At 41.6% G+C, this 27,028-nt stretch overlaps 2 protein-coding genes across 2 annotated transcripts in view; one reads left to right on the top strand and one right to left on the bottom strand.

Moving 5' to 3' along the window:
• sart3 (spliceosome associated factor 3, U4/U6 recycling protein) overlaps nt 1-17,492 on the top strand; it is a gene marked incomplete at its 5' end in the record, with an annotated part of 55,527 nt that extends 38,035 nt beyond the window's left edge. The window contains 7 exons of the mRNA XM_084323369.1: nt 1,051-1,163; nt 5,923-5,999; nt 9,476-9,653; nt 9,945-10,384; nt 11,946-12,098; nt 14,690-14,877; nt 16,423-17,492. Coding sequence (XP_084179495.1) covers nt 1,051-1,163; nt 5,923-5,999; nt 9,476-9,653; nt 9,945-10,384; nt 11,946-12,098; nt 14,690-14,877; nt 16,423-16,618 — 1,345 coding nt within the window. The 3' untranslated portion in view covers nt 16,619-17,492. The remainder of the gene's footprint in view (nt 1-1,050; nt 1,164-5,922; nt 6,000-9,475; nt 9,654-9,944; nt 10,385-11,945; nt 12,099-14,689; nt 14,878-16,422) is intronic.
• A 63-nt stretch (nt 17,493-17,555) lies between these two features.
• On the bottom strand, nt 17,556-22,083 carry ficd (FIC domain protein adenylyltransferase). Its single transcript, XM_084323805.1, has 2 exons — nt 21,487-22,083; nt 17,556-21,147 (listed from the first exon to the last, which is right to left on the bottom strand). Exons 1-2 carry the CDS (start codon nt 21,761-21,763, stop codon nt 20,054-20,056), a joined length of 1,371 nt encoding a protein of 456 aa, XP_084179931.1. The 5' UTR covers nt 21,764-22,083; the 3' UTR covers nt 17,556-20,053.
• Between the last annotated feature and the right edge of the window lie 4,945 nt (nt 22,084-27,028).

Here is a 27,028-nt window from a genome sequence, read left to right on the forward strand (position 1 = left end):
ACCAATGTATATGAAATCTTTGTACCGTACTTTGTGCATTTACATTTTAATCTAATCTAGTGTGGTCACTAGGGCTGCAACTAATGACTAATCGACTAATCTGTCGATTATTTTTTCGATTAGTCGACTAATCGAAAACCAATTACCTATCTTTGTGAAAGTGGCTTCTCAGCTCTGGTCCAGCTGAAGACAGAGCAGAGGAACAGATTGGACATTGAGCATGACCTCAGAGTTGCTTGTCTACCATCACCCCAGACTTTGAGACTCTTGTCAGGACCAAACAACAACATCATAACATGATGATCCCATAGCAAATTAAAATAATGACTCATGAAACATTTGAATTTGGATCTTAAGATCTTGTGTACTGTGTAATTTGTGTGTGTGTCTTACTCTGATCGCTGTGTGAGTGAGAGGTGTGTACTGTGTAATTTGTGTATGTGTGTGTGTCTTACTCTGATCGCTGTGTGTGAGTGAGAGGAGTGTGAATGTGTGTCTTACTCTGATCGCTGTGTGTGAGAGAGAGGAGTGTGAATGTGTGTGTGTCTTACTCTGATCGCTGTGTGTGAGTGAGAGGAGTGTGTATGTGTGTGTGTCTTACTCTGATCGCTGTGTGTGAGTGAGAGGAGTGTGTATGTGTGTGTCTTACTCTGATCGCTGTGTGTGAGTGAGAGGAGTGCGTGTGTAATGTATTGTGTGTCTAGTCTGATCATCATCTCCTGCAGGGGAACAATGTTTTCAATGTCCAAAATGTGCTATGGGATCATCATGTTATGATGTTGTCTGGAACCCTGAGAAGCCACTCTCACAAAGATAGGTAGTGCAAAAAAAAAATTAAATAAAGTTTTTTTTTTCTTTTTTTTTATGACTAATCGACGCAACAATTTCTCGTCGACGATTTTTTATAATCGACGTCGTCGATTATGTCGACTAATCTCTGCAGCCCTAGTGGTCACATGTTAAAGTAGCTTGTTGAATGTGGAGTAGTTAAATTCCTTAGTGCCAAATATTGACCGGGGGGGCTCTTGTGTTTCCTTTGCCCTCCCTCAGGTCGTATGGAGATCCCGTCCACTGCAGGAAGGCCCTCCACAGGGCCGTGCAGTGCACCTCGGACTACCCGGAGCACGTGTGTGAGGTCCTGCTCACCTTTGAGAGGGTGGAGGGTGAGTCCCAGTTAGACCAGAAGAGGGAAAAGGAATGTGTATAACCTCACATTAATTTCCTCTGTGTAGATCTGACCCTTTAAAGAAACCGTTGTCACATCTCGGGGGTGGGGGAGTGGGTACTGAACACCCAGGATCAAGAGCACTTGCACCAGTGTTTTGGTTTTTGAGATATTGGAAGCATAAATTGACCTCTATCTCAAGCCCCTCCCTCTTTTTTTGATCCTCCAATCACAACTGTTGCGTTTGTCTGAGGGAAGCGACATTTGCGATTGGAGGATCCAGGAAATGAGGGCAGGGTTTGAGATGGGTCAATTATTCTTTCTTTATTGAAAGAGTTTTCAAAATTATGCAGACAGTTATACATGTTATGCATCTTCCATTTCCCCCCCCCCCCCATTTCCCTTTCCTATCCCCTAACCCCACCCCACCCCACAAAGAGCGACAACAAACATACATATAATACACAAATACAAAATAAAAATATGTGACAGAAAAATAAAAGTCAAAAATAAAAAAAACCTATAGTACTAATATAACTGAGATGAAAAGACAAAACATTTTAAGAAATAAATAAAAATACACACCCAGGCAGGGATGTCAAGGATTCTATATGCTTTAAAAGGGGTCTCCAAGTCTTCTCAAAGGTATTCAGGGAGCCAGTAGGGCCTTTGAGGGAGAATCTGAGCTTTTCAAGATTAATAGATAATAGTAGTTCGCCTGGCCAATAAAGTGGGGAAGGCAAGAACAGGATGTGACATTTTGGAGGGTAGAGGCTGCAGAGGAACACCGAACAAGGCCACAAGAGGATCAGGGGTGATAGTAAGGTTGTAGGCTGTGCCGATGGTTTAAAAAATTTCAGTCCAGAATGTGGCAAGGCTGGGGCAGGACCAGAACATGTGGGTGTGATCGGCAGGGGATTGTTTGCATCTATTACATGCGTCAGAGATGTTGGGGTACATTCGAGAGAGTCGAGTTTGTGTAGTGGACTTTGTGTATAATCTTGCACTGTGTGAGGCCGTGTCTCGCACAGATGGAAGATGAGTGGACAGAGTCCAATGCCCAACTCCAATACTCATCAGACAGTTCAATTCCCAGCTCCCGCTCCCACGAGTTCTTAGGGCCGGTTCCTGGGGTATCCGTAGCGTAGCTAATCAGGTTGTAGATGTTGGAGATTAGCCGTTTTTTTTCCGGGTTGAGAACCATTAGTGAATCTATAAGGGTTTCAGGGGGCCGACTAGGGAATTTGGGGTTCTGGTTCTGTGTGAAGTGCCTAATTTGGAAGAAACGAAACGGGTGGGATTTGGGAAGGTCGAATTTCTTTACGAGGTCTGGAAAAGACATGAAAGTCCCTTGGTCATAGAGATCATTAAAAGTGGTTATCCCTTTGTCAAACCAGACTTGAAAGGAAGAATCAGTGCAAGAGGGCAGGAATAAATTATTGTTAAAAGTGGGGGAGAGGTCAGAGGCCCTATGGAGGCCGAGGCTTTTCCTGATTTGAATCCAAATTTTTGTGGAGTTGACCACCATTGGGTTTGCAGAGAGTCCAGTAACCGACATAGGGAGTTGGGAGCACAGCAGAGAGCGAAGAGAGTATCTAGAGGAAGAGAGTTCCATATCGACCCACACCGGGCCTAAGTTGTGTGTCGTGCCCCTCATCCAATATAAAAGTTTGTGTATGTTACACGCCCAGTAGTAGTGCTGGAAGTTAGGCAGTGCCAATCCCCCTAGCTCTTTGGGGAGTTGTAGTATTGATCTCCTCATCCGTGGGATCTTATTGCCCCAGAGGAAGGAGCTTATTAATCGGTCGAATGTCTTAAAGAACGACTTCTTAATGAGGACTGGGATATGGGTGAAGAGATATAAAAACTTTGGTAGCACTACCATTTTAATTAAATTGACTCTGCCCACTAGAGACAGTGGAAGACATGTCCACCTGTTGAAGTCTAGTTTGCACTTTTCAAGAAGAGGTGAGAAGTTTTTTGAGAACATTGTTTGGATTGAGTTGGTGATGTTAACCCCTAGATATCTGAATCCATCTGTTGTATACTTAAAGGGGAAGAAAGTCCGGGGTATTTTTTTGGCTGAGGGGTTGATTGGGAAGAGTTCGCTTTTATGAAGGTTTAACTTATAGCCCGAATAGGACCCGAACTTGTCCAGTATATTAAGAATTATAGGGAGAGAGGCGGTCGGGTTAGATATATACAGCAGGAGGTCGTCTGCATATAGGGACAGTTTATGAACTTTTCCGACCCGTGTGATGCCTTCAAACCTCTCTTCCTGTCTTAACCAGATGGCCAGTGGTTCGATGGCTAGGGCGAACAGAAGGGGGGAAAGGGGGCAGCCCTGTCTGGTGCCTCGATGAAGGGGAAATGAGGCTGACTGAAGTCCGTTTGTATGGACTGAGGCGACTGAGTGTGTGTAGAGTAACTTAATCCAGGCAATAAAGTCAGGGCTAAAACCGAATTTCAGCAGTATAAAGAAGAGGTAGCCCCACTCCACTCTGTCAAAGGCCTTCTCTGCATCCAGGGAGACAATTACTTCTGGTGACATAGTTAGGGGAATTGAGGATATTAAGAAGCCTTCTAGTGTTATGAAAGGAGTGCCTACCCAGCATGAATCCTGTTTGGTCAATTGAGATTAAACTTGGTAATACCTGTTGTAAACGTTTGGCTAGGATTTTGGATAGAATTTTTAAGTCTACATTTAAAAGTGAAATGGGTCTATAGCTGCCACATAGAAGAGGGTCCTTGTCTTTCTTAAGCAGGAGAGAGATCGAGGCCTCAGACATAGTTGGGGGCATGCGACCCTTCGAAAAGGACTCGTTATACATTTCCTGGAGAATTGGAGCGATGGATGTAGAAAATGACTTAAAAAATTCCACAGTGGGGGAGCTCCAGTAGCTCACCACGTACCGCGAGTGCTATTTCAGCGCCGTGGACAATCGTGCTCGTCACGGATCTGGGGCTGAGCGAGTTCGAATCCCGGACTGCAGCCGTGCCTTTCCCAGAGTGTCTTCCCCCCCATCTGAACCCTTTCAGCCTGCTTCTGTCGGTCGAACTTGACCAAGTATAAATGCGATAAACGTATAAAAGAGCCAGGGAAATGGCCAAAGTTTAAAAAAATAAATAATTCCACAGTGAACCCATCTGGGCCCGGTGTTTTACCATTCTGTAGAGACGTAATTGCTTCCAGTACTTCCGTAATCTTAATCGGACCGCCCAATGCCTTAGCTAGGTCTTGATCGATATTGGGGAAGGCAATCTCCTCTAGAGGGTTGTCCCCTTCCCATATGTCTGAAGAGCACTGTGAGGTGTACAGTTCTGAATAAAAGGCAAGGAACGTCTTATTAATCTCTACAGGGTCTAAAATAACATCACCAGTCGTGGATCGGATCTTGGGGATCAGTCTGGATAGGGATGTGGCACGTGCTTGTTGAGCAAGCAGTCTCCCCGCCTTGTCACCAAATTCAAAGAACCGCTGTCTGGTCAAGAATAGCTGCTTCTGCGTTTTATTTGTAGTCAGTAAATTGAATTTAGATTGGAGTTGAAGACGTTCTTTATAAAGGGCCGGGGTAGGGGCTGAGGCGTAAAGGCTATCAACCCTAGCTATATGGTCTGCGGTTGCAGTCAGATCAGCTCTTTCTGTTTTATTTAAGATGGAGATAAAAGAAATTGCCTGACCCCGCATATATGCCTTAAAGGTTTCCCATAGAGTGCACCTAGAGATTTTGGGAAGGTCATTGGTGTCTATAAATAAGGAAATCTGTACCTCAAGAAATTCCTTGAAAGGAGTTTGGGCCAACATTGATGAGTTGAGCCTCCATTGTCGGAAAGGGGGAACATATCTAGAAAAGGTAATATCGACTGAGGTGGGGGCGTGGTCTGAGATCACAATACTGTGGTACTCACAGGAGTGTACGTCTGACAGGTAGCGGTTGTCCAAAAGGAAAAAGTCAATACGCGAATAAGAGTGGTGTACATGTGAGAAAAAAGAAAAAGCTTTATCAATGACTTGTTTTGTTTACATCAGGGTGAACGCTGTTGTAGAAAGCATACACGTGTAGCACGCGGAAACAGCTGTTCGTGCATTTTTTTCTGGAAATGTTGACTGCAAACAAGTCATTGATAAGCGACGCCCATATTAGACACATAGCCATAATTTAAGATATAGTTTATGCATTCGCAAATATGAGAGCTCTGTCATTGAAGTGGGTGGTGGCACGCAACAGCGTTCACCCTGATGTAAACAAAACAAGTCATTGATAAGCGACGGCCATATTAGACACATAGCCATAATTTAAGATATAGTTTATGCATTCACAAATATGAGAGCTCTGTCATTGAAGTGGGTGGTGGCACGCAACAGCGTTCACCCTGATGTAAAGTAGTGATTTTTTATTGGTTTGTCATGACAAACCAATTACATAATCCAACATATGTGTAAAGAAACAACATATTCCAGTTAACGGTATATTTTTTTAATGATTAATTACGGTATAAAGTAGGTTAACTGGAGCTTAGTATTGCTGGCTGGCTGAGGGGCTTTTTGCGGCTCATGCCCATGCGCGGGTGTAAGCGATAACTGGCGGCGATAAGGGGGGCGTAATAGCGTAGGGTCACGTGGGCTTAGTGGCCAATGAGAGGAATCCGGAAACCCAACTGCGTTGTAGAAAGCATACACGCCTCCCGGTTTGAGACTAATCTTCTTTAGAAAAGTGGACTTTCTCTTTAATAATATTGTGCCGTCTCTGCTACAGGTTCTTTGGAGGACTGGGACGTAGCAGTGCAGAAGACTGAGACAAAGTTGAACCGGGTCAATGACCAGAGGGCCAAAGTAAGAACTCTTAACACATTGGGCGCCGGGCATTGTGCCCATCATTATACCCTGCCATCACTGTAACCCTATGGAGATGTTTACCTTCTTTGCAGGGCTATAACTTTTTAAATATTATAGCTATATCTGCATTACTATGGCCCATTCAACATCGATTATCTATCGTTCAGGATGTGGGAACGTTATATTTTTTCATTCATACATTGTTGTGTTCAGTGATGCCACAGATTACTTGTAAAAGTAATCTGATTACTGATTACTGATTACTCCTTTAAAAAGTAATCTTAGTTACTTTACTGATTACTTGATTATCAGAGTAACTTAGTTACTTTGAAAGTAACTAGGTTACGAAGTCGTCGTCCCTGCTGCTGCCACAACATAAGAATGACAAAAGAAAATTGTAAAATGTACTCAGTTTGAGTAAAATGTACTAATAGGGCAGGTAGGCCTATCTATATATCTATAGATTTCACAAAAGATAAATGGTCAATAACACCACATGTAGGCTGATATGTAGCCTACCTTTGAGGCCTGCCCTATTCAGATATGGTTCTAATGTTCCTAGTGAAACAGGGGAGAGGGGTGAGTAAACCAGTGATTATATCTCAGTAACAGAATCTTCTCAAACCTCTTGTCAGAAAGTCTGTTCCTTCTAGGCGTGAGCACCAACCCTCCCAGACTAAAAAGCCGTTCCACAGGAGCACTTGATGGGTTGGAGTGTTATACTTCAAGAAAATCCAGTATCTGAAGCTCATGCTCTTAAAAAACAGTCTATTAAACGGTACTGCTCCTCCTATGCTATTATTATTATTATTATTATTATTATTATTATTATTATTATTATTATTATTATTATTATTATTATTATTATTATGTGCTACTGACAACCTACATACTGCAGTATTGATTGATTGATTGATTGAAAAGTTTATTAACAGATTGCAGAATGGGTACAGTACAGTACGGCTCAATACATACAATTGTTAAGAGGATGCAGACCTGAGAGACTTTCGTCTTGTTTCCATCAGGGTCCCCCATTTTCAATTCACACGACATACAGATAGACAGTACTGCTACATCTATACATTTATGACATACCAGATTTTCAAATGCAGTACTGTTTGTGATACTAAAAAAATCCAGAAAAAGAGTGTACATACATTTGACATAGAAACTGTGCATTGGGGGAGGTTGGGTAGGTGGGGTGGGGCTGTACATTGGAGGTGTGTGTGAGTATGGTGTTCCATGTTCATGAATAGTGCAATGCAAAAGATGTTTAACTCAAAGGTGGAACATACCTGCACTATGGTTTAAATCCAGTAAAGAAATCCAGAAGTCGATGCTTCGGGTTTGGTTTTTTCTATCCGTTTGGTTGTGCTGTGCTGTATATTCCAGATGCGGTAGACAGTATTTTGTTTCCTCCGCATAGTGTTTGTTTGTTTGTTGTTTGCAAGAAAGCGTTACCAGCGTGAACGTCTCCCTGCTAGCTCGCTAGTTTTGGTGAGCCTGATAATAACAATAACAGCCGCGCCCACCAGCATGGAACAACGTGAGGTTGCGTGCTGTGACGTCACTCCCCCAATACAAGGAAATACAGCTCCAAACGTATATTTTTGACTGTCTAAAACTAAATAAAATACTGCATTCCGCCTGCATTATGACTTTATGATGAGATAGTAACGAAATAGTAACGCACAGCCACTTGGACAAGTAACTGCAATCAGATTACTGGCTTTTAAAGATTAACGCGTTAGATTACTATTTTCGGGGAAAAGTAATCAGATTACTGTAAGGCGTTACTTAGTAACGCGTTAGTGGCATCACTGGTTGTGTTAATACCGTCTAGAATATAAGTATGTTTTTAAGCTTTTCTGCTGTAATTCCAAAAATGCTAGTTATAGGCCCTGACGCATATGATAGATTATCGATTGGCGTTTCTTTCCTATACACGCTATATTAAAGAATTCAAATGTATATGATCGGTATACATTATGCTTCATCATGTGTGACGGAAAGGGGGGGGGGTCGTTTATAATTCCTTGATCGTCAGTAACGGCTTTATTTAGTATGGGTTGATATGTTGAGCAGATGGTGTGCAGTGAAATGAATAAACAATTGGGCTGAAAATAACGTTACTGTCCTCTTACCGTTCGCCAATGAGACTGGAGGGAAAATATCCCAATTATTTGACGTCGATCTCCTACATCCATTTCCGGTTTGTATGGCGCAATAAACGCCGAAATCGTATCGATTATTGCGTTTCGAAAGCGATCCAAATGCACTAGAGTGTTTGTCTGGATCCACGTAACAAGATATGACTGCTGGCGGGATTTCCTCGACGCACCGATCGCCCCTTCCGGTTTTGGCGAGAGTGTAACTCGCCCGACCATCCACCAGGCGGCGGTATTGAGGCGTTGCAATCTCAGACAGGGTGCCGGTGCAGTCCGGAGGGAGGCTGGATGAATTATGAATGCCATGGCGAAAAAATGAAATATTGATCCCAAAAACGATTTACGCTGTTGTTGGCGCACAATGTGTTAACATCAATATTTCTCACTACTGTACAACTCTACTATCTAGCCGCTGTCGGCTCATATTACTGTCCTCAACCCTCCTGTAGGTCAGCTCATATTACTGTCCTCAACCCTCCTGTAGGTCAGCTCATAGTACTGTCCTCAACCCTCTTCTAGGTCAGCTCATAGTACTCTCCTCAAACTCCTCTAGGTCAGCTCATATTACTGTCCTCAAACCTCCTCTAGGTCAGCTCATATTACTGTCCTCAACCCTCCTCTAGGTCAGCTCATAGTACTCTCCTCAACCCTCCTCTAGGTCAGCTCATATTACTGTCCTCAACCCTCCTCTAGGTCAGCTCATAGTACTGTCCTCAACCCTCCTCTAGGTCAGCTCATAGTACTGTCCTCAACCCTCCTCTAGGTCAAGTTTCAAGTTTCTTTAATAGTTGTCATACAGAAGTACAGAATACTTTTATACAAAATGCTTCTTACTGTTACGCTCCAGAGACTGTGCAAGACAAGATAAGTATGAAATAAAATAACATAGTATAGCATGTAAATTAGAAGTAAAAAAAAAAATGAGGTCAGTGTTCAGTATAGACATTATGTACAATGTTCGATGCAGAATAGACGTAACTGAGTTACCATATAATATACAATACTGTGCAGTGTACTAATATACAATACTATATAGTGCAAGGCAGAAATGGGATGAGGTGCAATTTAGGTACAATTTACAGTAGGTGTACGAGTTGTAGTGCAAATCCTTTATCAATAAATATAAAGTGTGTTTGTGTGATCTAAAGTGTGGAGAGTGGGTGCTGCAGTCAGCTCATAGTACTGTCCACCCTCCTCTAGGTCAGCTCATATTACTGTCCTCAAGCCTTCTGTAGGTCAGCTCATAGTACTGTCCTCAACCCTCCTGTAGGTCAGCTCATAGTACTGTCCTCAACCCTCCTGTAGGTCGCAGTGAAAGAAGCCAATCTGGCCCACCAGGAGGTGGACAGGGCTGAGCAGCGGCGGAAATTCAAAGCTGAGAAGAAGTCTCTGAAGAAGACCCAGAACCCGAAGGGGGGTCGAGCTGGGGAGAAGAGGAAGGCAGAGCAGGGCGATTATCAGGATGAGTGGGATGACGGTGCAGGTAAAATAGCATTTATGTTTCTTCTGGAAAGAATACGCTTATAATAATATTTGTATTTTCTTGATTATAAATACATCTTTGTATTTATGGAAACATTGCAATCGAGGCCTTTATGTATTTTAATCTATGTTGATGGCCTTGTTTCTTTTGTTATTGTATTTTTTTTATGTGTAATATGGACCTAATATGGACCCCCCCCCCCCCGAACTTGTAAGTTCCTGCCTATACAAAAATCATTAACGTGTACCTAATGTCATCCTGTGGGCTTTGCCTCAACTCGCCGCGTGACAGACCAAGCTCCCAAGAGGCACAGAGGAGGCGGCAAAGACGAGTACATGGAGACGGAGGCGGGCCTGTTTGGTCGTAAAGCCCCCCCCGGAAGCCGCAGGCCCGGGCCGCCGGGGGATAAAAAGGCGTCGTCGTCGACACCGAATCCACAGGAAGACCAGCCTGAACTCCGTAACGACGGCAACAGCGTGTTCATCAGCAACCTGGCCTACACCCTGGAGGAGCCCGAGGAGAAGCTCAGGGTCCTGTTCGAGCCCTGTGGTCCCGTCTCGCAGGTGCGTCCGGTCTTCGGCACCAAGGGCGTCTTCAAAGGCTACGGCTACATACAGTTCGAGGGACAGGCGTCCGTCCCGGAGGCCCTGAAGCTTGACCGGCGAGAAGTGGAGGGCAGGCCCATGTTCGTGTCGCCGTGTGTGGACAAAAACACCAACCCCGACTTCAAGGTAGATATGTCATTGTCCAACCGTGTTCAAGGTAGATATCTCTAACGTGGTGCCCCGGAACCCCGTTGCGTGCCACCACCCACTTCAATGACAGAGCTCTCATATTTGCAAACGCATAAACTATATCTTAAATTATGGCTATGTGTCTAATATGGCCGTCGCTTATCAATGACTTGTTTGCAGTCAACATTGTCGAAATGGATTGTTTTTTTAATCGGTTCATTTCCGTTTTATACCATTTTGAAAAACGCTAGTTTCTTGAAAGTTTCAGAACATTTCAGAATATTCTGTGATAATCACCCTTTACTGGAATACACAAAACACGTCATTTTTCGGCCTATTTATGAATCGTTTTCAAATAAACGCTAGATTATCTATAGTATATGTATGTGTACTTATGCACGCTATAGAAGCGGGCTGAAAAATCTATTATCTTATTTCCTGATCGCACACACACAGACACACACATACACACATATGGCACACGCTGATATATAGGTGAAAATAGCTCTGATTATCCCAAGACTGGTAAAATAGATTCCTTACCTCAGATCAGATGTTCTCTAAAAAGATTATTCCAATTCCTGATCGCCATTCCAAATATCGATCGCGTTTATTGATCCAACGCTGGGTACTGGAAACACAAATTTTCCGCTGTTCTGGTGGTGGGTGATTACTTGGATCGTCTCCGGTTACTTGTCTGACAAGTAAAATGTGGAAGCAGGACTTTTTTTTCCTCCATGCGTTTCATTCAATCCAATCCAAAGGGGTGCAGTACCATCCGGAGACACGATAGGGGGCGGTATTTTCCCTGTTCGATTTCAGACAGATCCCCACTGTTAACGTGAGGCTAGATTGATGAAAAATGAATGGAAATCGATAATAAAAACTAACGATCAAAAACGAGATCTCTCGTCTCTCTGGCACTCAACGGTTGGCATGAACTAACGAGAAATCTCGTCGTTGGCACTCAAAGTGTTAAGGTAGATATGTCCAACCGTGTTCAAGGTAGATTTGGACACAAGTGGACCATGTGCCTTTGTAAAAATGTGGAGTGTCTGTAACTAGGGTTGGATACCGTTCACATTTGAGCCAGTACCAGTTCCTGGAATTTGGTATCGGTACCTAACGGTACCTTTTTCGGTACTTAACTCTCTCTGTAATAACAAAATGTATTATTTATTTCCATTGTAAAAAAACAAATGATCAATTTCAACATTGCTATTCATTTAGAACATTTTGTTATTTATTGTTGTGTAACACACCACACAAAATGAATAGCATGATCATGTATTATGTTTTTAAATGTTTAAATTTCAACATTATCTGGCCATCCTCAGTAAATATTATCAAACTCCTCTGACCTCGTCTGGTCTTTCCAAAGACCCAAGAGACGGGACAGTAATATATATATATTTGTGGAAAAGGCTCCCTCATGTCTAGTACATTACACTCTTATATTAAACATGTAAAGGTACCGTAATCTGCTACCGGTACTTCGGTAGTACCGAGTTCTGTACCCAACCCTATCTGTAACCTCTTTTTAATTTTCCCTTTTTAGGTATTCAAGTACAACTCTACTATAGAGAAACACAAGATCTTCATCTCGGGGCTTCCCTTCTCCTGCACCAAGGAGCAGCTGGAGGAGCGGTGTAAGGAGTACGGGACCGTTAAAGAAGTCCGTCTGGTCACCTTTCGCTCGGGCAAACCCAAGGTGAGGCGCACGTAGGATGGACCACATCTGCCAAAAGTTAGACTCAACTAATAGAATCCGTGGAGTAGAAAATGACCTTGGGGCTCTGGGCATTTGCGACTTAAGATAGATGGGTAAAATAATTTATGAACACAGGCGTGCGAGTAAAGATTACAACCTACTATCATCTTTTACCCAGCGGCTACCAATCCTTCAAAACCCCAATAATTGTATGTTTATGCTTTATGTTGTTCATGCATGTGTTTCCCCACACTTCTACACAGTAACTAAAATATGGCAAAATAATTGAACAATACAGAATTCACATTGCCTTGTAATCTAACACATACTTTGCTTTGTTCAAAACAGAAATATTATTAGACACCTTTTTGTTTTTACATGTCAAATTGTCTATTGTCTATCAAATCTATTATTACACCCATACATTTAATATCCCATCTTTCTATATCAATAGATAGTAAAACCTTTTCATCCTTTTTTTTTTTTAGATTACCTGAAAATAGTAACAGTAGTAGGCTATTAGCTGAATAAACATTCCTTCACCAGCTGTGAAGTTGATTGAATAGTATATCATTTTGAAGAAGGCTTGTCGGCGTCAACCTACTAATACAATTGATGCGAAGCCATAGTGGCAGTAAACCTCTGAATCAATGTCCTCATCCACTTTATATCTCTTAACCATTAAGTGAACATTAAACTAACCTTAACTCTAAAGTGCTCCGCACATGGCGGGCGATTTTTGCCAGGCGACAGTTTTTTGCGAGGCGACCGACAGAATTGTATCGCGTCCATTGTTATGAATGAGGAGATTTTGAAGCGACGGTCACGCAGCTATTTCTGTCGCCTCGCAAAAAATCGCATCGATCCTATTTTTTGAGGCAACGGCAGGCGACACAGCAAGGACAATGAGGAAATTACATGACCTCTACAGTAGAAGTAGTACAGAAGTTCTACTGGTGTATCATTTGTACACCATTAATTTATCAATACATTCATTGATCAATAACCTACGTATTATTACCATGCTACTTATGTTCATTATTATTAACAGGAACAATTTAAATAAATAACGTTAGTTGGAGAAGCTATAGTGGCCGTCATTAACTAATAAATTGACAATGTGCCACAATGCACCTACTAGATGTTTTTATACTCGGGTAACAAAAGAAGTTGTGGATGTTGACAGAGTTTAATGTCCAGGCTGCAGCTGATGTGGTTTATAAGGTTTATTGTCCAAAGAAAATGATGGTTGAGAACAGAACAGCGTCTTCAGTGAAAAAAACATTCTCTCTCAGCATGTGCATAACATTACTTGTCCAATCGGTGGTAATGAACGTATTGTAGCGATCAGTCATGCAGTAATGTCAGGAAGAATGAGCAGAGGTTGTATTCGTATAGGTGGTTTAATTCCAGCTCGATATGGGTTTTTACAGGTTAATACTTCCCTCGTAATGCACAACACAGCTACCTGCTAATACGCTTGCTTCACAACAACCTAACATCCGGTCCGTCCTCCTATATCTCCCACCTGGGGGGAACAAGTAACCACACCCCCAGCTAGACAGAGTGACACATAATAGCTTATTATACCTGTGAACGGTCGTCTCTGGTGTGGGGGGCTAAGCGATTGTTGTTGAGCGACAGACGATCGCATCGCCAGGCGACGTCGGTCGCCCGTCGTGTGCGGACCACTTAACCGTAATCATAGTATTAGTGTTTGTGTACAGTAGAGTAGTGGTGAGAGCACTTCCCTGCGACTGCAATGATTGTTGGTTCAACTCGCGGTGTTCATTTATTTTTTGTTTCAGACTTTTGCAGATACGCAAATACGCTAAATAAATTATGCCATTACTTATTTATGTTTTCTGATGAGATCGTGTTGCAATACATAGATAAGCAGAAAAGTGTTATGATCTCAATTCCACATCCTCATCAAAGTAGGCATACTGTCTCCAACAGTCATTACGCACAGATAAAACTGTGCTTTAATAAATTCAGTTTAATGTAGTAATTCAGTAACTACATTAAATATTTATTCTATAAACAACCATTATGGCTTTTAGTTTTTACCAAATAGTAGCCTAGGCTAATTGACTATTAACCTCTTAAGCCCTAGCCATATTTTCAGAAAATTCGCCTAAAAGTACATACCCAAGTAAATGGCTCCACTTCTACAAGTCTAATTAGCATGTTCTTGGTATTTAGGGACATCTATGGGCCTCAGGGAATGTATTCACAGTGTCAGAAATATTGTGTCTGTTACTATGCTTGAGTTAATTGTAATGAACAAAAGGAGAATATCAATTATTATTATTATTCGAACCAACAGATACAAACTCAATTTCTGCATGTCTCTTAGCAATAAACTAATGGATGACTTCAGAAAATTAAATGAGGACAAAACTGACTGTACTCACTGTACTAGTTCTTTAATAATATTTCCATCTTGCATTTTTAATATCTCCCATCTGGGTTAATTAATGATTTTTGAATCGCAGAAGCTCTACAGACACTTAAAATATGCAGGACAAATGTGACGCATGGCAGCGTTGCTGCATTATTAATGCCCCCCCTGTTGTGCGGCTGTACAGGGTCTGGCTTACGTGGAGTTTCTAGACGAGGCGCAGGCGTCCCATGCTGTGCTGAAGATGGACGGCATCAATATAGAAGACAACAAGATAGCTGTTGCCATCAGCAACCCGCCCCGCAGAGGCATGAAGGATAATCCCGGCTCCAGCGGGTCTGTGGCGGCCATGATGTCTCGCCAGGTTTACGGATCGTAAGTTCTCTGAATTGAAACGGTTCACTCGAAACATGCCTCATTTCCACAGGAACGTGTTTACAGACACAAGGGGTATATGATATTTCTTTCACGGGCGATCGTCATTTATAGGAACTTGCCAATGAATGAGGACGTGATGGACCAACTATGTTTGTTTATGGTAAATGAAGAAAAGCATTTAGGACCTCCTCAAAACAGTTGTCAAGCTCTGCTCTGCCGTCTGCCGGCCCACTGCCAGCCAATGCAGTTGTGAACTTAAGAAGGCTGTGTGAGGGCATTCATATTGAACGTTTCATCTCAATTGTCCAAGGGAGGCAACAGGTTGTGATTCGAGGATAAAGAAAAGAGGGTGGGATTTGAGATGGGTAAATTGGAGCACTATTGAGCGAGTTGCGTTTTCCCCCCCTGCATGCTCAATCTGGAACCTAATATGTAGCACATCACGGCTCTTTTCCAGAGTGTGGCTAAAACTCTTCAGGCCAGGCTTTTGCGCAAAATATCCTCAATAGCCATCATTTGAATTGGGGCCTATCCCATTTACAGTAACATGGGATAAGCACCGAGGCATGTGCTATGTTGGTTTATGCCGTCTTTTCAATATTCAATCAATATTCTATTTATTGATGGTACAGAACATTTACATTTAGTCATTAAGCTGACGCTTTTATCCAAAGCGACTTACAAATTGTGAACAACAGGTCAGTAAGAGTGGTACCTCTCTGGCATATAAGGGTCAGTGGCGTTGTTCATCAAATAGTCGAGCTTGAGTTTTACACTCTTGAGTGCATAGTAGTATAGACATATTAGCAAGATAGGTAGTAGTATAGGTATAGTAGTAGGGTACATAATAGTAAAAAGACAGTAAGAGGTTTTATTTCAGATATTGTTTGAAGAGGTGGGTTTTTAGTCTACGGTGGAAAATTGGCTGTGTTGTTGCAACAATATTAGCAATATTAGTGCTATAAAGATGCATGTAAACAACTTAGCTTGAATAAGACTTAAAAGAACACGCCAACATTTTGGGAAATTAGCGTTCCGTCTTCTCCAGAGAGTCAAGAAGATAGATACCAGTTTCCTCTCTGTGTTTTCAGTAGAAAGCTATCTGGCTTTCATTGTGCTAAGCTAGGCTATCATGCAGCCAGATAGCTTTCTACTGAACGCACCGAGAGGAAACTGGTATCCATCTTCTTAGTTTCTCTCTGGAGAAGACTGTAAGCTAATTTCCCAAAATGTTAGCGTGTTCCTTTTAACCGGTATGTGAATTGTTTGCCAGAACATAGGTCTCATTCTCCAACGGACTTACGACAAAAAGGGCTTTCTCTTAGCGCCATTTGAGACCTTTTCGGGCATAGACAATATTATAATATAATATTAATTATATGTTTTATTGGGACGGTTGGTGAATCCCAAAATCTGCCCGAAAAGGTCTCAAATGGCCCTAAGAGAAAGCCCTTTTTGTCGTAAGTCCTTGGTGAATGAGACCCAATGTAGGTAGATGTGCTAATTATCATCTCAATTGTGATCTTTCCTTCTGTTCCTCAGGCGAGGGAGAGGACGCACCCAGCTCTCTCTGGTTCCCCGCTCCTTGCATCGGTCAGTTGTCTCTTCGAGCAAAGCGGAGAACGGGACGGCAGCTAAACCGACGGGGGCAGCGAACGCAGCCGGAGACGCCGGCTTTCAGGCACCAGCAAAACCTTTGTCTAATTCGGACTTTGCCAAAATGCTTCTCAAGAAGTGAAAAGACGGACGCAAGAGTTATGACAAAAGCCTTCATATGGAAAGCCATCTTGTGTCCTTACAGATTGGTGATGGTTGTGATTTTTTCTGTAAGTGGTCGATTGACATCCCTTTAATACAGTCCTCTCCCCATCATGAGGCCTTAATCACCCAAGCCTCCTGCCATTTCTATCACAAACCCCTTTCAACAAAGATCTGTGTTCCTTTTGTCCCGTATGATCGAATGACCCATTTTTGTCGATAGTTTTCTTTCTTTTTCGCGTTAGCAAATATATTTTATAAAAAAAATAAAGTGTATTATATTTGTGTAAATATATAAAATTGTACATCTCGGGTTGCTAGGTGTGTTCTTATGTTGATGTTCTGATTTGGAGAAAGGGATTTGAGAATCTTGGGGAGAGAGTATTTTTCTAAACATTCTAACAGCCAAACTTGTGAATTTCATTTCTTGTTGTTTTAAAAAAGGTATATGCAAAAGTTTGACATTTCAGATGTAATGTATCAGTTGGTGTGTGTATATAAACTGTACGACGTGTTACAGGAATGAAGAGACATGGTCTCCAGGACGTCAGGAAACTTTAGATGTTACCTCCCAGCTTACGTTGACCCTGAAAGACTCTGCTAACATGCAATGATCTCTGCAAAAACATACCCAAGTAGCTATTGCTTTGTTTCACACATGACCATCTGTAAGTTCTAATTGTATAAGATGGCAGAATGACCCGGAGAAAGTCTGTACAAAATTAGAGAATAGTCTCTTCAGCTAATTTCGTTGCGTCGTTTTGGGATTGTCTTTTTTTTTTCTTTTCTTTTAATGTACATGTCCCATTACTATAACATTAGCTATAAAAATAGGGAAACCATGTCCAGGCACGCACTCCAGGTTTTTCCAAATTTATTGGCAGCCTGTAATCATGACATTTCGGTGTGTTCACACCGAAACATCATGATTACAGGCTGCCAATAAATTTGGAAAAACCTGGAGTGCGTGCCTGGACATTGTTTCCCTATTTTTATATATGTATCAGAGGTTATAGCACCCAGTGTCAAGTCTAGTGAGGTGAGTGCGTTCTACTACTTTTTTCACTTATAACATTAGCTAGAAATGTGTCAAGAATTTATTTGCAGAACCACCTAAAATGATGTATTTGCTTTTGTAGTACAGTAGTGTGCAGTCTCTAATAGTATTTCGTCCTTTGAGGAGGGAACAGATGAGGTTTATCATCAGGTAGCTTACTGTATATGTTGAGAATCCCCGTTCCCTGAGGCCATACTTGAGCAGCAGGGAGCTTGGTGATGGAGGGGGTATGTTTCTAAGGAGATAATGAGGGGAGACCTTTCCCTATAGGCACCCATGTTATAACTGAACGAATTGTGCACTGCATACCAGAATGTTACTTCCTTTACAAGTATGTGACATAACAGATTTCACATCTCATAGGCTACCTAGATAGGTGTATGACCAACATTGTATTGTACAGGAACGTGGATTCATACAAATGTCATCTAACAAAATTCTGACCTTAACCCTTTCACTACCACACTTGATTGAAAATGTTATTAACAGATTGCAGAATGGGTACAATAGACTACGGCTCAATACACAATTGTTAAGGGGATGCAGACCAGAGAAAGACTTTAGTCTTGTTTACATCAGGGTCCCCCATTTTCAATTCATAATGAAAATTCATGAGTGAAAGGTTTCACTACCACACTAGATGGTTAACACTTTGTGTGGCTGTGAAAGGGTTAACCTGTATTGTCGCAGTGAAAGGGTTAACCCTTTGGTAGTGTGGTAGTGAAAGGGTTGAACGTGACAAAGTACCCAGCTTTACACTCCCAACTTGTATCAGAACATGCTAGATTGTGTTTGTTTGTTGGAGAACTATTAGTTAAGATGTTTATATAGTGAGTAATTGAAACTCGTTCAAGAATAGTCAAATTCTTGCTACCGAAGGTGCGTGTTTAGCTTTATTCGGTTGCGTGCAATTTCATACAAATAACAATATTTTGACGAGCAGTCGCGAGATTACATGGAAGATAAAATCCAAGTTGATATTTTATAAATGAGGGCACAGGTCTGGTGTTCCAGATGTCTTTTTGACTAGCGTTGAACAAGTCTGATGCAGGTTTCAGGTGGGAATACCTGTTTTTTTATTTAACAGAATATAGTTATATGGGAATACCTGACTGATCTGAAATATTCCCAATTAACGTTGAGTTAATAAGCTACTTATTTAGGAATATCCACAAGTAATGTTATTCAAATCTATGCATTATGCTTGATAGCTAGGTTACATAAGTGTAAATTACCATACCTTCCCTTTTGTGAAAACAATGTATACCCCTCTCCCAGTCTTTTTGCTACAGTGGAGTTCGATGGTCTTGTCTTTGGATTGGGAAGGACATTTTCTTCAATTTATGTACTCGATGTTCAGTGTTCAACTGCTGAATAGTTCGCCATAGTTTTGTAATGAATTTGAAACGTTTTCAAAACAGATGGAATACTAGCTATATCTTGATGTTACCTATAACACCACAGTGGCCTAATCTAGAAAATATAAATACGTTCTCTAGAAGTTACCATCTGTTTTATGTCTAATAGAAAATGGTAGCATGTGCACATTGATGTTATTTTAGAATAATGTCTCAAATGACTTTCAATTTGGTATGGAAGTCAATTGCAAATGGCAGTTATTTTGGTCATGGTGAACTCAGATTGGCTGATCTGTTTTGTGTTTTCAATTACATTTTCATTTCCTGCTTATTTGATGGTCAGACTGTTGGCTGTTGTACAAAAAAATTCACTTTGTTGTGTTACTTAGCTGTTTCTGGTCCGAAGCTGTTTTAATAATAAAGAACTGGAGATCAACTTTCTTGATGCCAACAGAATTATGAGAGCTTCACTCTGTTAAAAATATTTATAGTAGTACAATTCACACCTATACCAATGGCAAGGTAATAAAATAGTTTATTTTATAGTAAAATAAATAGTGGATTAAATACACATGAAAGTGCATTACAGTGTAATAGGATACGCTGACCCAAATGTAGGTAATAATAACTAATCCCAACACCCATACTGTACACATTTTCAATACCACTGGTCGTTAGAATGTGACAACTTAGAAATGTCTTTACTTTTCTATGGCACTCATCTAAAAAAATATTAGACGTCACTTTGCATTGCACACAAAAGATGAGTCTGAGACGGCGGGCTCGAGCGCAACACAATCAGAATTCAATTCAATGCAGTGTGTGAAGCGTAACAACATGCTGCAGCAGCAGTACCCATGTTTCTCTAATGGAGCATCAGATGCATCGCAACCAAAAACAGGATCATGACGGCTAAGAAACTAGATTTATGACCAGGTTGGTACATGTTCTTTAGGTACGGTGAGTACCAAACGGAGCTCCTGGCTCCTGTTCCCTTCTACTACCCTCCCTCTCTGGGGTTGTGCGCTGCGATGGTTTGCTTGCAGTCGGGGCAGGCCTGGTGCTGGCTGGCTCCCGGCAGCCCCACCGCGTGCTCCGTAGTGGCGATCAGCAGCGTGTCCAGCGTGATCTCCGTGCACCTGGCTATGAAACGGATGAAGGGTCGGACGTCCCCCTCGTTGGCGGTGTCCAGGGCCGTGTAATACTCTGCCCTTTGTTCTTTGCGAATCGTAATGGGCGGGTAGTGTGCCTGCATGAGCACGAGGTTCATCAGCAGCCGCGCCGTGCGCCCGTTGCCGTCCACAAAAGGGTGCACGTACACCAGCTTGTAGTGGGCGAGCGCCGCGTACTCCACGGGGTGCATCTGCAGGGCCTCCTCGGCGTTGAGCCACTGCATCAGCTCCTGCATGTGGCGCTCCAGGTCCTGCGGGTGGGGCGGGATGTGGTGGCCCACAAACACCTGGCCGGTGCGCAGGCGGCCGCCCTCCACGGGGTCCGCGTAGCCCAGCACGCGCCGGTGGATCTCCAGGATGTCGACGACCGCCATGGTCCCCGCTCTAGAGAGCAGGGTGGTGTTGATGTACTTCATGGCCGCGTCCACGCCGATGGCCTCGTTCTGCTCCTGCAGGCTCTTGCCGGGGACGGCGTAGCGCGTCTCGATGATGTGACGGATCTCGGACAAGGTGAGCGTGTTGCCTTCGATGGCCACCGTGTGGTAGATGTGGTGGTAGTACGTTTCCTCCATCACCCGTCTAAGAGCGGAGTTACCCTTGGGGATGGACATGAGCCTGCGCACTTTACCGTCGATGACCCCGAAGTGCCGTTGGTCGATCTCCTCCACCAGCGGTGAGGTGCGGTCCCGGCTGACCAGCGCCCTCTCGTTGCATGGTGAGATGGCCAGCGCCTTGGTGTAGAGGTGGTCTGCCTGGACCACGTCCTTCTCTTCCAGAATGGTCCCCAGTTCTGTCAGAGCATCCACAAAGTCTGGGTTCATGTTGAGTGCATGTACCAGCAGCTTGTGGGCCTTCTCCCTCTTCCCCTGCTTCTTCATCTCAAGAGCCTGCTGCAGCGCTGCCTTGGCCTCCAGTTCAATCTCTGCAATAAGCATATACAGTAACATGTGTCATCTGCGATCATCTCCCCAGATTAGGTCTGAACAACATATTGGATTTATATTGCTATTGTAAAAATGCAGTGAAATAAATGTATGAAAAGTAATCAGGTAAACATGCTTCCAGGAATACCAGAATTGACTGATACACTGTACAGCTTAAGTTACTGACAGTGTTTTTTTTCCCCCAAAGGTGATGTACATTGCAACTGCAATATCTGTTAGCAAGCAACACATTTTGTCCATATTGTGCAGCCCTACAAATATTTAAACATCGAACAGTGGACTTTTACAACTGGACAAGGCAGTAACTGCTCTCTTACCTATGCTTGGTTTGGACCGTAACGGCAGGAGATCAAGGGCCGTGAAGGGGACAGCGAGGCTGGTGGACTGGACTGTGGGCCGTTGCGAGCTCCCCCACAGCTGGCAGCGGATCTGAGCAAGGCCCTTCATTGTGGCACAGCACCGGTATTCTACCCCTACCATGGGCAACAAGAGGGCCACCAGGGAGCCGAGGAGAACACACAGCAGCGGCCCCCATCCTCCAAGGACTCGCCCGCCGGTGTAACCCCACACCGTTAAAGAAGCAGTCATCATCATAACTGATTATATACTCCATTGTCAAGTGACACGTCCCCCATCTATTCTACTTCCAGCTGAGATAGCCGAAGGGTAGCTGGGAAAAGTAAAAACGTAAATTGTGTCAACATGACTGTTACCAAAACGGACAAGAAACCCCCCCACTTTCTCCTACCTTAACTTTTCCACTGGCTAGCTTGTCGTACTATGTTCGTGTAGCGATTTACTAACGTTGATTTCAAACGCGACGACAAAATATGAATAATCGTTTGTGCCTGTAAAATTGCTGTACCGCCACGTAACAAATGTCAGCTGCAATATAAGCTTCGTTATCTAATTGTCACCGAAAATACACATCATCCACTTCCTGGATGGAAGGCGGGGCGTGTGAACATTTCGAATTGTGATTGGTCAGAAGCGTATTGATAGATGTCGCCGATTGGCTGGACAGTGGAAACGCAGCGCATCGTAGCCTTCTTTGATTGGTTACCTCTGGTTGTTTGGCTTCATTCTCCTACTAGAGTTTTCAATCAATCAATGTATGTATGTACAGTATGTATGTATGTACACTACAGTATGTATGTATGTATGCATGTATGTATGTATGTATGTATGTATGTATGTATGTATGTACAGTATGTATGTATGTATGTACAGTGTATGTATATGTACAGTATGTACAGTGTGTGTATGTATGCAACAGTATATATGTATGTACAGTATGTATGTGTGTATGTATGTACAGTATGTACAGTATGCAATGTATGTACAGTATGCACATATATATGTACAGTATGTATGCATGTATGTATGTACAGTATGTATGCATGTATGTATATATTGTGACAAACCTGGTGGTGATCAGGCTCGCCACGGTTCAAATACAAACAAATTTGAATGTCCACACAAGAGCAATATCAATCAATACAAGTATTTATTGAATTCAGGGCAGAATCCAGAGGGGAAAAGCAAAAGAATGGTCGTGATTCAGTCCGAGGGTCAAAAACACAAAACAGGCTTGCCGACAGAAAAAGGGATTGTTCACAATTCGGGGTAGTCGTCCAGTCTAGGGTCAGACCACAAGGGGGTATCTCAGCCAGTCCAGGGTCCAGTACACAAAGAACACCTACTCGCCTTTACCTCTCACCTTCACAACTCCGAATACACAATCTCTCTCTCTCTCTCTCTCAATACAACAACTCCAACCTCACCTCCGCTCAACTTACACCTCTCTAACCTAGTGGTATGTAGTGTGTGGGACTGGGTGTGTGCACGTGAGATGTGGGTGGACTAATGATGCGCAGGTGTGTTCTATCAGTACTAATCAGATACCTAATTAACTACTCCTTCCGTGGCAGAAGTATCTCCTATCCTTCACATATCCATGGGAGGGGGGGAGATCTGTCACAGTATGTATGAAACGGTATGTATGTACAGTATGTATGTATGTATGTATGTATGTATGTATGTATGTATGTATGTATGTATGTATGTATGTATGTATGTATGTATGTATGTATGTATGTATGTATGTATGTATGTATGTGTATGTACAGTATGTATGTATGTATGTATGTATGTATGTATGTATGTATGTATGTATGTATGTATATGTATGTATGTATGTATGTACAGTATGTATGTGTATGTATGTACAGTATACATATATATATGTACAGTATGTGTATGTATGTATGTATGTATGTATGTATGTATGTATGTATGTATGTATGTATGTATGTATGTATGTATGTATGTATGTATGTATGTATGTATGTATGTATGTATGTATGTATGTATGTATGTATGTATGTATGTATGCATGCATGCATGCATGCATGCATGCATGCATGCATGCATGCATGTATGTATGTATGTATGTATGTATGTATGTATGTATGTATGTATGTATGTATGTATGTATGTATGTATGTATGTATGTATGTATGTATGTTATTTGTATTTCATACAGCAGACACTGTATGTGTCCAAGACAAATGTCCTAATCTTATCTTATCTTTATTTTTGTATACGATATGTGTATTTTGATTGCACACTATGTGCTACATTTGCATGAAAAGCAGTTTATACAATACTATTAATATAATCACAATAACAAATATATGTATTTATTTTTTTCAATAAAAAAAATAAGAGTGCTTACAGTACCTACTCTTACTAGTTACACTGCTGGCCAGTTTGACTACTACCATATTGTCTACCTGTATCACTGTACATTTTAATATTACAACTCTACATGATTAGCACTACACTCAATAGTACACATTTATGTTATACCCAGTTTAATCACCTGTACATTGTATATTACTATTGCACTTTATTTTTTTCTTCGTTGTACTGTGCTTGTGCTATATAATGACAATACATTTGAATCTAATATAATCAAATCTAATATGATATTAATATTATATTCATTATTTTCATCAATAGCGGAAAACGAGATACAATTGAGTTATTTTACCACCAGAGGGCAGTATTGCTCTGTGTTTTGCATTTAGCCTACCTCAGGGAGAAGTACAGGCATTGACAATGCAACACCAGTCAAATTCATACACTCTCAACACTCATACAGTACGTTCTACTCATTAGATAAATGTATTTATGTTGTTTTCTCCACGTCCTATATTGTCCTATATTTGACTGTGTGAATCAAGACTATTGTGGTCTTTTTTTACTGTAGTTTTTAACGAAGCTGTTTTTTTGTTTTTTTGTTTATAGTGGTGAGTGTCTATGTATTGTGAGTGACTGTATGTTTGTCTTTTAACCACTGCACAAAGGAAGTTCCGAAAGGAAAATAAAGTAATTTGAAGTTGAAGTAGGACTTTTTGAATTGGTAGGAATTCTTAAGCCTATTTTATTATGCTATTTCTGTGTGTATTTATAGTACGAGATAGTATACTTATTTTGTCTGCCCATGATGTTTTATATTAAAAAAAAAAAAGACCAGAGCACGGCGTATCAGCTATAAATAATAATGTTGATCCAATCAACACATCGCCTCAGGCTTTTCAATAGGTTTCACTGTAAAGCAGGAAGCCAAGTAGTTATTCACACATGGCTGATTTTAGTCTGGAAAGAGCCACGTCAATCTGAGTCTGAGAGGCTGCGGTTACACTAGGGCCATTTCATTTAGTTTTATTTAGCTTTTCAGAACGCTGCGTATTGGCAGGCAAGTAAGAGTTAAGTTAGACGTTGTTTTGTCTCGTCTACTATATACATGTAGTACAATGCCAAAGCAGTAGGTGGCGATGTAGTTCAAACATGAAGGCCATTTTCAACCAATCAGAAAGGGTGAACGAGACACTCCACATCCTGCTCAAAATCTCAAAAGCCACCATCTTTATACCTCGCATTAGCCATTTAGCCACATAGCATTTATTTTTCAGCAAGAAATAAAGTGCAATAAACAAAAACGGATACATTCACTGTGTGTTCTGCCTCATTTGTTGATGATTTATTGATGAAACAAAACTAACATCAACACAATTGACCACCAAGAGCGGAGTTTAGTCTCACAAAAATATTGCAGATTTTATTAGCTTACGTGCTAACGTGATTGGGATATGCCAGTATAACAGTATAGCATTGTGGCTAGCAGCGAAGTAATGTTAATGCTAGCAGAATGCATGGATGTAAACGTTATTTAACAGATTGCAGAATGGGTACAATACAATACGGCTCAATACAAATAATTGTTAAGGGAATGCAGACTGTTGTAGCTTGTTATATTAATCAGCGTCCCCAGAGCGATAGTTCAACTTGACTAACAGGGTCTGAAAGTAACGTTAGCTAGGTAGCTAACGTTAGCTCACGAGCGACGCAAGCCAGCCAGCACCTGCAAAAACGAATACCAAACTGATGATATCAGACGTTGATATCAGGAGCTATCAGTAGCTAGATAACATTAGACAACGCCTCATGTATTAAACAAAAGTGAATAGATGACTGGGCCATTTTGTTTAAACAGTAACGTTAGCTAGGTAGCTAACGTTAGCTCACGAGCGACGCTAGCCAGCCAGCACCTGCAAAAACGAATGCTAAACTGATGATATCAGACGTTGATATCAGGAGCTATCAGTAGCTAGATCACATTAGACAATGCCTCATGTATTAAACAAAAGTGAATAGATGACTGGGCCATTTTGTTTAAACAGTAACGTTAGCTAGGTAGCTAACGTTAGCTCACGAGCGACGCTAGCCAGCACCTGCGAAAACTAATGCCAAACTGATGATATCAGACGTTGATATCAGGAGCTATCAGTAGCTAGATAACATTAGACAACGCCTCATGTATTAAACAAAAGTGAATAGATGACTGGGCCATTTTGAACTCTTCAGAGTTGTGGGATATTTTCAATGTTTTAGCTAATTTTGATTTAAATTGTATAATTCCCATTTTTAAATGTTTTACCATGTTTTACTATGTTTGGTATCCTTTTTTTCAGCACAGCCTCACATATATGACCTGACAGTTAGTTTTCATACTGTATAATACTGTATACTGCATAATGTACAACACAAAACACAAAATCGGATTGAGAAAATGTGTTCTTTTTAATATGAAGTTCTGAACCAATGCAAACATATTCAACCAAGCATATAAAACAGTGGAAATGCACCCTCAGGTAGCATATTTACATAAACAAAAGAGAACAGGACAGAATTCAATTAAAAAACTATAATTTTCTCCATACACAGGTAATAAACCCAGACAAAATTTAGATTCTCAACTGGAAAATCTCACCATCATGCTTTTTTAGAAAGAGTCAGTAAAAAAGTAAGTAAAAGTAAAAAAATATAAAAAATAGTGCATCATTATGGAATGTAACTAAAGTAATGTACAATACAAATACTTGTAATAAAAAAAAAAGGTAAAAGTAAAGAGGAATATTCAATATACTGTTAGGGATTAGTCTATCCCTCGTGAATTCTTAATTGATTTGCCAGTGGACCAGTCGGCCGAAAGACGAAGCGGAGACAGAGTATTTCTCAAACGGAGCTTTTATTCATCAGAGAAGAAGACAGTTACCCCGCGCGGGCACATCACCAGAGAAAAAGGAGGAAGGGGAGAATATCCACATTACATGACATATTTATACCTTCTTGGACAGAGCGAGAAAGGGAGGGGTGTATGTGTGTATATGTTTGTGTGTGTATGTATGGGTGTGTGTGTGGTGTGTGTGTGCTAGGCTGTGTGTGTGCTTGGTCAGAAGAAGGGGGGCTAATTGGTTCCAGATGTAGAAGACCCCTTCTCGGAATAACATC

Source organism: Notolepis coatsorum (genome assembly GCF_963971535.1).
Source record: "Notolepis coatsorum genome assembly, chromosome: 10".
Taxonomy (NCBI): domain Eukaryota; kingdom Metazoa; phylum Chordata; class Actinopteri; order Aulopiformes; family Paralepididae; genus Notolepis; species Notolepis coatsorum.